This window comes from Dysidea avara, chromosome 9, assembly GCF_963678975.1.
Source record: "Dysidea avara chromosome 9, odDysAvar1.4, whole genome shotgun sequence".
NCBI classification, from domain to species: domain Eukaryota; kingdom Metazoa; phylum Porifera; class Demospongiae; order Dictyoceratida; family Dysideidae; genus Dysidea; species Dysidea avara.
The window spans coordinates 14597319-14610877 of record NC_089280.1 but is presented as its reverse complement, the minus strand read 5'-3'; the positions used below and the strand labels follow the sequence as shown (position 1 = coordinate 14610877).

General features: G+C 36.0%; 2 protein-coding genes across 4 annotated transcripts in view; both read left to right on the top strand.

Moving 5' to 3' along the window:
• Window positions 1-10058, top strand: part of LOC136265493 (ankyrin repeat and EF-hand domain-containing protein 1-like) — a 28158-nt gene extending 18100 nt beyond the window's left edge. Inside the window, exons 9-20 of one of the 2 annotated variants that reach the window (XM_066060364.1) lie at window positions 1906-2142; window positions 2247-2288; window positions 2346-2381; window positions 2443-2535; window positions 2794-2881; window positions 2933-3107; window positions 3818-3884; window positions 5752-5882; window positions 6560-6696; window positions 7962-8038; window positions 8610-8780; window positions 9860-10058. In XM_066060364.1, the coding sequence (XP_065916436.1) occupies window positions 1906-2142; window positions 2247-2288; window positions 2346-2381; window positions 2443-2535; window positions 2794-2881; window positions 2933-3107; window positions 3818-3884; window positions 5752-5882; window positions 6560-6696; window positions 7962-8038; window positions 8610-8780; window positions 9860-9982 (1377 nt within the window). In that variant the 3' untranslated portion in view covers window positions 9983-10058. The remainder of the gene's footprint in view (window positions 1-1905; window positions 2143-2246; window positions 2289-2345; window positions 2382-2442; window positions 2536-2793; window positions 2882-2932; window positions 3108-3817; window positions 3885-5751; window positions 5883-6559; window positions 6697-7961; window positions 8039-8609; window positions 8781-9859) is intronic. The other variant, XR_010705554.1, reaches the window with a different exon arrangement.
• A 70-nt stretch (window positions 10059-10128) lies between these two features.
• LOC136265494 (uncharacterized) lies at window positions 10129-12546 on the top strand. 2 transcript variants are annotated; one of them, XM_066060366.1, is made up of 3 exons: window positions 10129-11709; window positions 11763-11825; window positions 11984-12546. In XM_066060366.1, the coding sequence occupies exons 1-3, from the start codon at window positions 10266-10268 to the stop codon at window positions 12280-12282; spliced, it is 1806 nt and encodes a 601-aa protein (XP_065916438.1). In that variant the 5' UTR covers window positions 10129-10265; the 3' UTR covers window positions 12283-12546. The 2 variants fall into 2 exon arrangements, with proteins under 2 accessions (XP_065916438.1, XP_065916437.1); XM_066060365.1 differs by having other exon boundaries at window positions 11760-11825.
• The last annotated feature ends 1013 nt before the right edge of the window (window positions 12547-13559 follow it).

Sequence of the window (13559 nt, the reverse complement as noted above, 5' to 3'; positions counted from 1 at the left end):
AGATGTTTCATCAAAATATATCAAGAGTATAATAGTATTGATCAGCATATTACCCAATGATTGCATAGAATAATATGGATATACCAGTAATTGTTCGTTTATGCAAAATAGTAATTTGAAATGCTCACCAGTTTTTCACCAAGTGTTCAACAGTTGTTGTACAAGGAAAGTGTAGTAAAGACCCACAATAACTCCAACTTGCTCTTCAGTCTTGAAAACAATGACACAAATGACTTTAGGGATCCACTTAGCAGTGCATTCATGTGGTAATTACATGCACAGCTGTTGCTATAGTTGCTACTGTTTCTATTGTTTTTTGACATTGTCAGTCACTGGTGCACACTAATAGTAGAGTGCCTAAAGCGTATACTTACACACAGACAATTCATACCAAACAGTCTTTTGTATGGTTTTCATTTAATGCGGAATAACTGTTAGTTTCCATTTTAGAATTCTACATGTAGCACAATTGCATGTTCCTGCGATGTGATTGTACCATACATGTTTTGTGCGTGGTAACATTATGGTTATGCATGATTGGTACGGTACATGGATGTAGTCCTCACTGTGACATGCAGGAAAATTATAACATCTGGAACGAAATGGTAAAACAAAACAAAATCAAAATGTGTGCTTTGACATGCTGAGTAGCAGCGTAGAGTATTTGCATGTCCATACCACTACTCAAATTATTGTAACTATCAGGCTGGAGATGGCATCGGCTGAATTTGGCCAGAAACTTAGTTGATTAGTGATGTAAGTGACAAAATAAGATACGTAGAAAACACACCAAGCATAGGAGATCCGTACTGTATCCCAGCAGCTTGTCCAGTAGAGTGGTTACATCTTGGTCTTATCCCACTGTGGGGCCTTGATAGAAACTGGGAATGGCTGGATGCAGCCGTACAGTTCTGTAATATTGGATAAAAGACTAAACATTTATCTCATTTTAACTCTTGGATAAACCGTAACTCAGCCTAATTGATCACTAGCATTTCTCTCCCTCAGAATGAAACCATCTGGCCCACAGATAGTATCTGCTTAAGTCCTACTATAGGTGTAATTTGATGATGCTTTGCTGCTGTCTAGCATCTGAGGGTAATTGCTTATGTAGGCCAGTGGAATATATAGTATATAGCCAGTCACTGTTAGGCTGTTCTGCATTGGTAAGATAACATGCATCCACTGCTGCACTTGTCATCTGATTGTTTTGTTTTGGGTTTTATAACTTTCTCGACATATATATCACTGGATCATGTAGATTACGTGTAACAATCATGTATCACTAAATGTGTATAGTGACATGCATGCTACGTTCACAACATTTTGAGTATAAGGCCTCGAGTAGTAGCTATACAAAAGGAAACTACTGTGTACGTTAACTATTAAAGTCCAGTGTGTCAATAATTATCCTTTATCTGTTGCATAACCCATTCAGAGGTCAAGTGTTTGGTAATAAATACCATTCAATAGCACAAGTTGAAGAGTAAACACTTTTGAGAAACCAGTGCGATAATAATCCCACATAGCTACTATCCATTAAAGAAATGTATAATGATAAAGGATACGTATTTTAGTTAACTAGTGTAGCAGCTTTCTGTATGTAGTGCAGGTAACCCTGATCAGTAACATTGTCATGTGAACACAGGGGAATCATAAAAATATATATTGACTTACATGATGTAATGTTTTGCTATGTCATCTAATTGGTGATTAGTAGGGTAGTCAGTTCCTCACATTAAATTACTACAACTATTACAAGCTGCTCTCAAGTAGTTATTATCTAAACAAAGATTACATTAACTTAATTTGTGAAATGGGCCATTAGCAATTACATAAGTACCTCCTTTATCCATGGTACATTACACTGTGGTTATAATACGTAGCTACATTCTTTTCACATAGCTCTATGATTGGATAATCATGAATAAGACAAGTGTAACTGAACTATTACGATCACATGATGAAGGTGGAGAATCTGTAGGAACCATTACAACTGAGAACTTTGTTGAATCACTCAAGTTACTCCAGTGCCCCATTAACGATGATGGCATTTCCAAGCTCATTGCACAATATGATAAATCTAAACAGGGAAGATTAAATTATGGAGATATGCTGGAAGAACACAAATATGTTCATGCAGTGAGTTATTTTGTGGTCATTGTTCTGAGGTGACTAAAGCAATATAAGTTGCCATTCTTAAAATATTTTGGTTCAATCTGTCATTGCTTGTTCATGTACTGTAGCAATACAAATTTGGAAGGGAAGATGATCTCAAGGCCAAGAAGGTATAAAATACGTACTAAATACTGCCAGTCATCTATAGGTATTATCTTGTACTTCAGGGCAAAAAGAAAGGAGGGAAAAAGGGAGGGAAAAAGGTGGGATATAGTTATAATAGTTTCTGTATACTGTCAGTAATCTTATTATGCATATGTATAGGGAGGCAAAACCAAGATTAAGTTTCCCATCCCATTTGATGTCCCTGAACCAATAAATCCAGGTGGTTATGATAACACTATTGAAAAAGAACAGGTGAGGTCGTATAGAAAAACGTACTATTGCACTTTAATTCAACAGTGCTCTGTAGTAACTCTATATCATGTCTGCATAAACACGCACCTGGGTGTTTACAGTATTTCTCTAACGTAGGTGTATATAATTCATTTATATGGTGTATTGTCTTACATAACATTACTGTTGGGTTTCCTAATAGCAAACATGCCTGCCTTATGGTTCACTTCATTGTCACGTATTGCCGTACAGGTGTATATATTGTTTTCATACTTGCAGTACATCACAGACACACAGCGTTTTTTCAGGGATAAACCACTTGAACATCAATTCATAGATGATTCTGCTTGGTACTTAGCTTTCCCTGGTATGCTTCCTACATAACCTAGTTTGTTTCTATTTATGTACTCATCAATAGATCAACAGTATACTGCATTATATGAAGCCATCAGACACAGTGATATAAATTCTTTAGAATCAGCTCTAACAAGTGGTATTCCAATTGACCATCAAGACAAGTATAACAAAACACCTTTGATGATCGCTTGTTCTCATGGTAGAATTGATGTAGTGAAACTTTTGCTGAGTCATGGGTAAGGTACTTTTGTTTTAACATGTTACTGCTATATAGATGTTCTTAACAGATGTTCAACAGATGCCATTTATTTTAACATGAATGCCTACACTACCACTAAGTATATTCAAAATTGCCTACACAAACCACCCAAAGTGAAACTATTTATAGTATATATTTTGCAAAGCCAGCACACTTCTTTCAGTGCCAACAAGTGAATATAAAATTAATGCCAACATTTTACCACTCATTTTTCTAATTTTTTAGTGTACATAGATTATCACTATATATATATGTATATATATGCACATATATATATGCACGTGCATACAAAAAAGAGGAAATATAATAACAAGTTGATCAACTTAATTTTGTTATTCATTGCTAAATGAATGATTAAATTGTCAAGTCATGCCCCTCATTGCCTTCTAAATTGTAAAAAATAAAATGCTTAGTTTTGGTGAGCTGAAATAAAAACTACTGAATTCCCTGCATGCCTACGTATACCATTGTAAGGTTCAATTCCCTGTGCCAACCGAGTTAACGGTTATGTAATTTATGATTACAACTTTCAGTACTAAGTTATCAAGTATACATACCATATGTATGTACATGATTGTGCATGAGTCAAGCTGTGCTTGGTATGCAGCTACTACGCATCATTTATCGTTTCATCAGATTGTACATTGTACTTTGTAATATCACCACTACACTATTGTGTCTTTGTAGAGCTGATGTAAATGCAACTGACAACTTCCTTTGGACACCATTGCATCATGCCTGCCATACTGGCGAGGTAAATGATTGGAACATGATACTTAGTTATAGTACATATGGTTTATGTCTGCAACTAAGCATCAAGGAAGTACACATCCTTACATTTATCAAAGTATTTTTTAAGTATAATAAATCATGATTTCAATTATCCCCTGCAGACTTATCTTTACTGTATGGCACTTACAAGCCTAAATGCAGAGTACTTATTGAATTAATGATGAATATGTGACAATTATGAAACTCTGTTTCTGATCAAGTGAAATACTATGTTTAATCCTTTGATTTTATGTGTGGTTTATGTTTTAATAGGCATATCAGCTTCCTTGCAATCATAACATCAGTAGCAATTAGCAAACAACGATTCATGTTCCTTCTTGAAGAAAAGCAGTCTGTACTATTCATTATAGATACATCAGCCTGGTGCATTAAATTAAATATCACTTTTACTCGTAAAACTCCTATATTGATGTCAACAACCTTGCATGTGCTTGGGTGTGGAAAATAACTAGACAATTAGTCACACTTGTTAGTTAGTAGTTAAAAGCAACCTATATTTGGTAGCCAATTGGGCTGCACTCTTACTAACTATGTTTGTTGATACTATGGCTTGCATTAGCTGAAGCCAAAAAATATTATCATGTTTAAAAGTTAGTTTTGTTTGCTTTCAACAACATGACTTTGTCTTTGATCAAAATACAGTCCAACATTCCTAATTACATTACATGTATCTCTCCAACGCACATTGTGTACATAAAATCCTTTCATGTTACTTCGTACATTTTTGTGGTAACCTAAGCTTGGAAATTTTAAAAAAGTTCTCCCATGCTACAATCCACGGTAACAATTTTGAAATCATATTTGTTGTTAAACTATCTTATATTGCTATACATGTTGCAACCTTGGTCACCAATGCCATGCAATATATTAGTCCGTACTGTGTAATTGTTTTGTCTATATATTAAGAAGTTTGTTACTTTCTAACTTGAATTCAAAGTTGTTATTATACTATTGTATATGTTAATTTACAAATATCAATGATCAATGTATCAACCGCTACATTTCCAATAAATTGTGTGTTTCCATTGTGGTTATTGGCAGTATCTGTGCTGACATGTGACTAAAGTGATGTTTTGTGTAATGATGGATTCTTACACTTAAAATTCTCAGTGTCAATTCATAAGCTCGTACCAGAAACACTATATAACACTTGTCGGGTAATCAGATAAATAAACATTACCACACGTCCATCATATTTGCTAAAATATTTTTATGTTAAACCAAACATGCACAGGGTTTCTTTTGTGCCTCATAACATATATGGTGGAATGAGTCTTATCGACTATTACCACCTTCAGAACATTAAAATACAGCCTCAATGATAAGATATCGCTAGGTCACCACTAAGGCTAGGAACTATCCTTTTACTGATTGTAGCAGGTGTTACATGGATTTAGAATACATACATTGTACGTGTATTGCTGTCGGCAAAACATGTGCGTAGGTTTCGGTTGACAGTATTGGAATTGGTTGTGGTAGCATTGTAATTGTTTTGTGATGGCCATAGTCTTCGAGTCACCATTTGATAGTCAACTATGTGTACATGTTTGGGTGTATGATAAATAGTGGCTTCTTGTCTCACTAAAGTCTATAAGATATTGTCAACAATGCTACATGATAATGCCATTCATTGGAGTTAGTGAGAAAGTGTCATAGGAATTTGATTGTTAACATGTAGGACAACTGGCTATAGCCAGGAAAAATTGTTACGCATCATCAGCATGCTTTTCCCACAAGTTCTTGCATCATACTGTCACATACAACTTGTTATCTATATTATATAGCTATGAAAGCTATTTTCAATTTAATTTTTTTTTTTTTTACATTAGGAAGATGTTGTGAAGTTACTATTGGCTGCTGGTGCAAATATTGATGCTCAGAGTGCCAGTGGTGGCACCGCACTAATGCGAGCAATTGAAAGTTCACAAAAAGCGATAGTAAAGCTATTGCTTGGACATGGGTATGTAGGTGTACAAGGCTGTACTGTTATGTCTATAACATTTGTTTAACTCCATAAGTACATGTAGTTAAATGTCTCCTTTCTATAAGTCATTGTGACTCACTGTGGGAGTAAAGGAAAGTGAAAGTGACACTTATTCATGTCTGACATTGTAGAATGAAGCTAACGTGTGAAATTCTAACAGATCATTCATTAACGTGTTTGTGTACAATCTATATCTGATAACTTTTACAATTTTTTTGGGTTTGTGTACATGAACATGAAGTACAATATGAGCTAAAGTAGTGCTAAGACAATACAATGTTGCTGTAATGTGCTTGGGTTTGAAATCATGTGTGTTATTAGCTTACAAATTAAACCATGCGTCTGGCTCTTGCAACCCAGTGGCACACCCAATCTAAGCTAAACAAAAGTCTCAGCTGCAGTATATATCCTATTGTTCAGGATGTGTAGGCACTTTGTCTAGTTATTTTGTGTTTTTTGGCTGAAAATAATTCAAGGTGCAAATTCTTTTTGCTACCTACATCACGCTCTTTGCCAGCTGTTCACCACAGATTCTATGCTAGTATTATTTTATATTATTGTAATGGTATACATAAGCAATAGTTTTCTGTTTTATGCTAATTAAATCACTTGTAGGGAAGTGTTTGTTACTGTTGTGCATTGTATTCCCATAGAGCAAAACTTAATGTGGAAAATCTCAATGAGCTGACTGCACTTGATGTAGCCCGTAACTGGGGCGATGATTATATCTATGCAATCATGTATGCCAAATGTGGTACACTTCAAGCATCATCAACAACAGAAAAGAAAGGTATACATATATAGCCCACCAGAATTATGTGGTTGTTCAACAAATATGTAGGATTACTAGATTTGTAGTGATTTTGGTGTCAAACAAATTTAATTTTATCTTACTGTCAGGGTTAGGTTTCACATGTAGCAATATATTCAGGAGACACTTTACACAGAATACAAAGGAAAGTGATATCATTGAATTATTACGTTTGATTGCTTCTCAAGTAACCAAACACTTAAGAGATGAACCATAAGAATGTAATTGTGTAGATGAATGTAGACAATCGACAATTTTGTGTCCTTACAACACTACATAGCACTGAAAAAGATACTGGTATTTCACATAGTGCTATACAAACTATATTCCTTCATTTATAGCTTTGGTGTCTGGACAGCTACATGATCACTCTTAATATACAAGTAACAATGATGCAACAAAATCTCTGTCATGTGGCATAGCGCTAAAGAACCTACAGACTACTATGCCACCACTAAAGACATACCATATAATTGTAAATGAACGAAAGCATATTTGTGTAAAGATCAAATGTGAAAGCAGCGCCATATTGGCAATATGCAGTTTGAACACAATAGTTTGTCCAGAGTTTTAAATAGTTGTGGCACCAAGCATAACACAATTACAAGTATAACCAATGCTTTACTCTTTTCTTCAGGAAGGCATGGAACCATGCGTAAACATTTAGAAGAGCCCTTGCATGGGTTTCCCTTGTGGCATATTAGTTTCTCACTCTATCATATTCCTGCATGGTGTTATAATGTGTAGTAAGGTACCCATTATCAAACTTTAAAACATGGGGCTGTTTGCCATTGTTAAAAGCTTTTATCATTAAGTTTATCTGTTGCTATCTGACTCGTAATGAAATAGATTTAATTTCTTTTTTCCAGCAACATTTTCTGTTGTACCATTTTTATAACTTTCCAAGTAGCTATATAAGTAAAGATTTTGCAGTAAAATTCATACTTATCTACGTGTAATGATACTCACATGATTTCAGTCTTTAATTGATGGCATGGCAGCTAAATATCAGATGCTAATTTACTTTCCAATTGACAATGAGGTTATTCGTAAACATATGTACATCACTACAATACATTAGAATATATCATTAAGATACTTGTTCCCATAAACGTTACACCCTATTAAATCACTTGTTTGCTAATGCAACATATCCTAGCGTGACCTTAGCAAAGTAATGGATGATGGATGCAATGTTTGCATGGCTAACAAAACACATTATAGTGGTTGAATGTTGTGGGCAGGTAAAGGAAGCAAACAAGGCAAAGACAGTAAAGGGAAAAAGAAGGATAAAGGCGAAGAAAGCAAATCACCTGCAATAGTGAGTAGTTAGGTGTAAATATATTCATTGATTTCTACACAATTATTTATTTTGCTATGCTCAGGGCACGCATGAAAATCTTGCATAACAAGTGGCAAGTACGTGGTGCCACCAAGTCTGCCTCTTTATTTCAACTTTGGGCGTATTAAGTAGGTAAAAATCTTGACGCCACAACAGCCAACTCCCTAGCACAAGAGCTTTTATGGTGGGCTGGTGGGCAGTTGAATGCTTTGCCACACTATGTGCATAATTGGTGTTGGCATGTGTAGATATGATTGTAACTTGTAACACTTGCTTGTTAACACCACACTATGTATTGATCCTGCCAACCTTTCCTGCACCACCTGCATTTTACTACTTCACATTTATAATGTGTTAAAACCACACTACAGTTCTATTGACCACACATAATGTCATTACTGGACAACTTGAAGATCTGCCTATATGCATGTGGGTTATGATAGTCATAATTAATAGTCTAGGCACTTATCCAAGCCATACAGGTACACAAAGAAATGTTTATTGCCAGTCACCAGTAATACATATTTTTACTGCTACCATTATTTTGTAGTGTTTAACACCTGCTCCGGCGCCTCCTCTGTTCCAGCTGCCCACTGTGCAAGAACATGTGACAGAATCCAGGAAGAAACTTTCATTGTCTAAATTTAAACCCACTACAACCATCAAACCATATCCTAACTACAAACCAAGGCCAGCTTGGATATCTAGACCACCTTCTACTGTAAGTTATGGGATGGTATATTTAGCGGAATGGCAGAATTGGCTGAAACAGCAGAAAATTGTCACTAGGGATTATAGACAGCCTTAGAACACCCATCACCAGTTAGCTACTCACTGTTACACATGAATACAGTTACATAGAACTCACCACGATTGAAGTACATGGTATTTATAGCATTGATTTTCTGTCTCCTTGCAGCTAAACACCATCTGTATCTGTGGCAACCACTTCTTAGAGTGTAGTCATATCTCAACCCTCATGCTGAAGCATACGTTACTAAATGCGTCTTAAAGGGGTAGCTTATAATTGAAAATCTTTAACCACCACCCCAAGTGTATGACTAAGAGCACCAATTGTTCTGCAATTTTAAATGTCACGTCAGTTAAAGAATATTCTAGAATGCTCTTATCACTTTGTTTGGTACCTATAGTTATAAGGTGCTTCTGGTAATTAGAAGGGAATAATCAATAAATCATAAGAATTGGTTGCCACAGACACAAATGGTGTTTAGCTGCAAGAAGACAGAAAATCAATGCTATAAATACCATGTACTTCAATCGTGGTGAGTTCTATGTAACTGTAATCATATGTAACAGTGAGTAGCTAACTGGTGATGGGTGTTCTAAGGCTATCTATAATCTCTAGTGACAATTTTCTGCTGTTTCCGCCAATTCTGCCAAATGTACCATCCCTACTAGAAGTCAGAACTTATGTGCAACTCACAGTAGTTTCACATGAGAATCATGTTAATGTTATGTAATATTATGTAATCACATCCTCAAAGCATATTTGGCTGCTTTGTGGTTCTTTGGTTAATTTGATAGTTTAGCACTCTATGTCTAGCCTCAGGATTCCTATATCATGTGGTGTCTCACCAATGGATACACTCCTTGTAAGTAGTGGTTTTGGGTTCACCACATGCCACCCAAAAGTTAAAAGTGCAAATACACCACCACTGAACACTGCCTGCTTTCTTTGTTTATAATGTACACTGTTGTTATACTTTACTTGCTAGCTAATTTGTTTGTTTCCATTCTTGGAATTGTTTAGCATATTATATTATTTTTCCACGTTTATAGGAAACATTCTTGGAGGCACAGCAGCATTCCAGGGAAGAACGTGGAATTGAGAACATTGACTTTCATGAAGTTAAGACACCTTTCCAGCTCAGCATACTAGCACGTGCCCAAGCATTAGACTAACAGTTAATGTTCTGTTTGTTTTATTAAAGCACAGGTATTATCCAATCATTCAATTACAATATATATATATAGTTTACGTAGTTTATATAGTGCAATGGTTCAATGGCTTCTTGCGGAGATTATGGAATTCGCAAAAGTGTTATTTGTGGTTAGATATATTTGCTCACCTTTCTTTGGCTTTGCAAGTGTAGCTATATAAAAAGTTGGAATAACACTGCATGGATTAAAAAAAAGTGTGAGAATTAATTCAAAGATTTAGTTAGAGAAGAACGTGACAACACACATGGAATTTTTACCACTCTTCATCGGAATACTGGTGATTTCCCGCGAGTGTTTATCTGCAGTACTTGATGATCAGTTCTCTACATGTGAACCAGTGCAAAGCAATATTTGCAAGGGACTCAGCAATGGATATAACTCTACGCGATTCCCCAGTGACTTTTTCACTGATCAAGCACAAGCGATACTTCAATTTGATACTTTCAGCAGCCTCATCGAAAGTAAATGTTCTACAATGTTGACAAAATTTCTCTGCACTTACTATTTTCCTCCTTGCGGTCCGAACATTACTCAGCACATTTGGCCGTGTGAAGTTCTCTGCGAAGTTGTCAGACACGACTGCGAGCCAGTCATGAAAAGGCATGGGTTTTCTTGGCCAACGTACTTCGATTGCAGCAGATTCCCTTCTAACCAGCCATGTGTAGATATTCGAACTTTACCCGCCCCGACTGCAGCCACTCCTACTACTCCGCAAGCGACAGCAACTAGCAGTGATGTAGCGGTCCCTACACCCACACCCGTCATTACCCCTGTTGAACCAATCTTCGGTGAAACGTGCCAAACAGTCAACAATTCTATGTGTGCATCATTGCATCCTTCATACTCAACCTATTTTCCCCATAAAAACTACCTGTACCAGGAACTTGCAGTGAAACAATTTAATAGCTTTCAGCTACTCATTGATAGCAACTGTTCAACAAAGTTAAAACCATTTCTTTGCACAAGTCATTTTCCAGCATGTGTGATGACTAAACCCTTAGAGCTGCAACTGATCTATCCATGCAGACATCTATGCAAGCAGGTTAGAAGAAGCTGTGAGCCAGTTCTCCTGAGATACAACCATACTTGGCCTTCACATTTGGAATGTGACAATTTCCCAAGCAAAGATGGCAATCTTTGTGCCGATTCAGCCTTTCTGACAACTGCAATACCAAAGCCTACAAGTTCTCCATCTACGCCAACACCTTCAGTTAAGCCTACTGATGCAGAAAAGTGTGAACCAATTGATTCCCGTGTTAGGGAAACTTGTGGCATGGTACATGAGAATTATACACATACTCACTTCCCACACGGAAAATTTGTTAACCAGAATGATGCTTACAATGAATTTATAACATTCCTGCCTCTCATAAGAAGCAACTGTTCTGCAGAATTAAGAGCTTATTTGTGCTACCAGTACTTTCCTTCATGCTCATTTAGTAGCCCTACTAAATTGATAGGACCATGTAGAAGTGTTTGTAGAAAATCACATACTAACTGTGTGCCGTGCCTACAGAACCATCATGTGCAACTACCTTCCTGTGATACTTATCCAGTAAAAGGAACTTGCATTGGTCTCAATGATTTGAGGGCTTACTTACGCTCCTCAATTAGCACATCCACATGTTCAATTTCCACAGAGCCACCTACGACTAACAGTACAACTGCCTCATCTCCTACACCTCCAGGTATGCGTGAATTCCTTGTGTTGAATTGCTGTATGATTGTTTACTTTCAGTAGGCTGTGAACATTGCAGAGTCAAGGATCTGAGCAAGAAAGCATTAAAAAGCAATTATGATTTTGGTAAGCTATAGGCATATAATATCTAACCTTGTGGGGGTAGGTCAATGTGATAAGTATGGCATGTAGTATCCATGGGAACCAATAAACATAACATGGAAGCCTTATGCTATATCACCTAAAGGGTTTACAATAATTGTCACCATTTTCTTCCTATATAGTGGCCAAAGTTAGAGTGTTAACTGAAGTGGTGAATTCTCAAACATTTTACTACTCAGTTGTAGTACAAGAATTCTTTTATCCCTTTTCCAAGTCAGCCGTTCCTATATCCATCCTACGCACTCAGTCAAGTGCGAACTGCCCGTGCATTCAACTAAAAGTCAACAGAGAGTATCTAATAACTGGAAACTTTAACAACAACGGCATAATGACCCTTCCTAATGATGGAGCCATAGTCAAAAGATGGTCAACTGTTGTCTACTCACATGTAAAGGAACTGGTTGAAGAAGTGTACTCTTGATGGCAGCAAATCTTTTCAACTCACTCATCATAATTATTAATATTGTGTATACATTATGCATGATTATATGTAAATTATTATAAGTTATAATGTGTAATATGAATTATTTTTATATACTGTATATATAGTGCAGCTCTTATCTTGTCTATAATTGAAGTTTTGTTTATATGTAAATTGTCAATGTACATAATCATTGTACTGATATTCATTTTCAAGTAGTAGTAATTGTGTAAACATTACATTTAATGATTTTATCAATTGTTTGCAGAGAGCATTTGTCACATTTATAAGTATAGTTATGGGCACTATGTATGGATTGACGACTGAGCTTGTTGACAAGTAATAGTTAATGATAACTTTATGTTCCAGAGTATACTCTGCCCAAATGTATGCATACACTATGCATGTACGTATGTCATGTCATTATGTGGTATAGAGCCATACACACCTACACAAGCTGGGTACTGTACCTGTGACAGTTGGTATAGAAAGTGTGATGGTAATGTCAAAAATGATGCATTAATAATTGCTTTATCAACAGCTTTTGTATGTAAAAAATTTTTAGTTAGCTATAGGCAAGTGCATGGATATCAAGTGATATTAGAGCTTTTATGATAGCTACCAGCAATGTTATTCATCATGCTGGTTATAGTTATATTTGCACACATTCTAAAGCCATCATCTAACCACAAACTGTATAGTAGTTCCAGTCCATAATAATCATTCACTGAATAATTTTGTGGTCAATAAAAATTTCAGTGTCACATCATCCTGTTCAAAAGAATGAATCAAGAACCAATAATTAATGTGCATACTGTACATTTGATGCATAATCATGTGGCTATATAGATATAGCTATATATGTACCCGTGGTGTATTTGTAGTTATATGTCAAGGTCAATAGCAGCCAACTAGCTAGTTCCAAAAATAGCCATGGGCAGAGAGGCTATAGGGCAATTGATTGATTTATTGTTTATCCTCACAGTAGTCGGCAGAGCCATTCTTCCCTACTGGAGCACACATACATACAACAGAGTACAAAAACAAAAACATACAGACACAAGAAACTGATTACTCAAACAATACAAACACAAGAAACTAACTATAATCACAATTAATTGCAATCACAATCATAAGTGATCATGTGTTTATGCGCACATACAATGAATGAGATGGACTGCATGAAATGTGATATTAAAATCAGTAGGTGGTGGTATTTGTGGAATGCTATCAATTTCATTTGTGGTCTCTAAATCAATCAGGCGGTATCCTTTGAC